The 3,082-nt window shown below is 52.8% G+C and overlaps 1 protein-coding gene across 1 annotated transcript; it reads right to left on the reverse strand.

Moving 5' to 3' along the window:
- Positions 1-384: 384 nt before the first annotated feature.
- On the reverse strand, positions 385-2,574 carry LOC112459288. The gene has a single exon (XM_025023330.1). The coding sequence runs from the start codon at positions 2,572-2,574 to the stop codon at positions 385-387; it is 2,190 nt and encodes a 729-aa protein (XP_024879098.1).
- Between the last annotated feature and the right edge of the window lie 508 nt (positions 2,575-3,082).

A 3,082-nucleotide genomic window follows, 5' to 3' on the forward strand; every position in this document is an offset into this window, starting at 1 on the left:
CGCATAGCCAAAGTACAAAGGACCAATCCCGTTACGTATCTGCTGAAAGACGTTCGCGAAGAAGCGATAGCCGGAGGATTCTACGAACACGAGTTGCTGCGCGTCTCCAATCCCGACGTTTATCTCGTGGAAAAAGTTCTGCGCAAGCGCGGCAATCGAGCGTTCGTGAAGTGGTTGGGAATGGACAGTTCGCACAATTCGTGGATAGATAAGGCGTCTGTGTTGTAAAAAGAAATACTTAGACATTAGTAGACATTAGTAGACAACGCTTACTTTATTGTTAATAAAGGTTTACACATTCGTCGATTTGTTTCTTACGTGTTATTGATTTTTTACGATAAAACAATTTTTAAAGCGTACAATATTGTTTTACCCCCTTTTTTTTTACAACGGTATTTTGTAATGTCCCCACGGAAGCGTCTCCTCGCCGTTCGACGTCACGTATCGCTTGTCGTCGTGCGGACTGAGGGCTAGTTTTTGCTCCGAAACGGTGTTAACCTCGTGCAGCGTCGAACGTATGCACGACTGACGCGTCTTCAGCTCGCGCGCGTTCCGCAGACACTCCACGTAATCCTCGAACGTGATCCTCTTCGCGACTACGTTTCTCTTGACGCCCTTTATTCTTCTGGTGTCGTCGCGTCCGAGTACCTTGTAAGTGTACATCTTCGCTCTGAGGCCCACGAACTCCGTCATGATCGCGCCGTTGTTCTCGTCCTTCATCAAACCTGGCACCTTCCTGTTAACGCGCGGCATACCGTGCGCGTTGTTCTCCGCGTAATCGCTCGTGTCGAACCTGTGCACGTCGCGTTTCATACGCTCGTACACGTCTTCGCACTCCAGCGAATAGATCAGACTGTCCGTATCCGTGTAGGCAATTCGACAACGGTCGCGATAAAGCGGCACCATGTAGTCGTAGTGAAACTCGTACAGACGCGTTTTGGATATCTCGAGAATAGACATACCCACGTAGATCGGCTTGTTGAATTTTACCTCGAGCCTTCGCAGCTCGATCGCCACCAGATTCTCCGAAAAGACGCTCCTGCTGTGAAAGTTCGGCTTAGCGATCAACGCCTCCGCCTCGTATCTCCCGTCCCATCGCGTCACGAGACGCACGTCCACGTGATCGCGCACGTTCTCCATAGTCTTGCCGAAGACGGCGTTGTTCATCAATTTGTACAAATTCCGTTCGAAATCGTTGCTCGCGCGCGTCCTAAGCGCGGTGTTCAGCTCGATGTAGGCGCGAAGCCACGGCGACTGGTCGAATCGTAGAACGCGACGAACGCGCGTCAAACGCATACCTAGTCGCAGACATTGCTGCAGGTTTCGATAGTGCGTCACGTAACGCGATTTGTCGTAGAGAGTGGCGAGCAATTTTTCCTGTCGCTTGCCGGGCGGTTTGTCGCGCGTCGGGCACAACGGCAGATCCGCGTGGGCGTCGTGCAAGTCTCGCGGGTACTCGAGATCCACCTCCAAAATGTAACCGACGTCGCTGTCCGTCGGCACAGTCGTCGCGTCGAAATTCTCAGGATCGTCGAGCCACTGGAAATTCGCGTAGGGCAACGATTCGCTCATAGCCCAGCCGTACAGATTGTTCACGTCGTAATACATGAGATACGTAGTGGGCTGGGACGAGTCGTGCGTCGGTACGTGTCTGTTGTTGGCTCGCGCGTACCTGAGCGAACATTGACTGAGGCCGCCGCGTATTCCGCGTTCCACGAACAGCACCATGTCGATGTCGGTGAGCAGCTCGAAACGCACGCCGGTGTACCTCAGCATGGCGTCCCACGTGTACCCCGGCAACGTGTAGTAATGCGCGGGATCGAGCCCGTAACTCGCCGAACACGCGTCCCGAAAATTTTCAAATATATCCGCCAGAAGAAGCACGTCGGTCTTGAGATACAGATCGCTGTACTCGCCGAGATCTCGCACGCGAAAACGTCGCCAAACCCTCGTCGCGTGCTCGTAGTCGCTCTCGCTCGCGGTCTCGTCGGTCAGGGAGCTGTAAAAGGCCTCGCGCGGCGGAAGCTCGGTATCCCGCAGTTTATCCGCGCCGTCGACGTACTCGTACGGAAACACACCCTTGCGAGTGAGCAGATCGAGATCCTCAGCGCTCAAATCCGCGTACTCCGAACGCGTGATTCTCAGCTTGTCCCTGTTCAGATAGGACGCCAGGGTTTCGATACTCGCCGCTAAAAATTTATACGAGTCCACGAATCGAAGCTTCACGTACAAATCCCGTTTTCCGTCCGTCTGCGTCTCCTTAACGGTCTTCGAAAAAGATATGTAGCTTTCCTTCGTGAGTGGCAGCAGATCGACCCCGCCCTCGAAATCGTTCGCGATTTTCTCGACGACGAAGTGCGCGTCGTAACCCGATAAATTGTGAAAGAACACGGGAATCACGTAAACGTTTCTATAATTCAGATTGCAACGAGAATGCGCCGGACCTCTGTAACGTCCGGTTAGGTGACAGTGATCCCGCACGCGATTGTTCTCCGGTCGAAACGGTTTCTCGCACACGTGACAATGAGTCGCGAGCAGAAATTCGCTTTTCTCGTCCTCCGTGAGTTCCACCATCGCTACATTGGTGGAAAGTTTATTCTTAACGTGACGCGCGAGAACGCGAAGCTCGTTCACGAACCACGAAACGCAATCCTCGCCGCGACGATATCTGTACGCGGACGCGGTATCGTCGTAGGTGCAGCAGATAGTAGCCTACGCTGAACGGTACGTGACGCTGATAAGCGTATCTTTCCGTTCTCGAGCCCCCCTCGACGTTCTCCCTCTCCCGTCGCTCGGGAAGACACTCCAGATCCGCGTACACCACGAAGGGAAGTCGCTCCTTTCTGTCGTAATTGTCGAAAGACAGCCACTTGTCCCTCTCGTTCGGGAGAACGACGGCGCAGTCGTTTATTCGGCCGCAGTCGACACTGTGGGCGGCCAACTTGTCGCGCGTATAGAAATAGTGTAGACATCTGCGAAAAAAATAACGTGCGAGCGATTACTGTGCGCATGTAAAAAAAAAAATAACGCCTCGTCTTTTTCCTTATTCCCTCGTGTTTTTTTTTTTTTTTTCATTTAATTT

Source organism: Temnothorax curvispinosus, unplaced genomic scaffold (assembly GCF_003070985.1).
Source record: "Temnothorax curvispinosus isolate PA1 unplaced genomic scaffold, ASM307098v1 QBEX01009696.1, whole genome shotgun sequence".
NCBI classification, from domain to species: Eukaryota; Metazoa; Arthropoda; class Insecta; order Hymenoptera; family Formicidae; genus Temnothorax; species Temnothorax curvispinosus.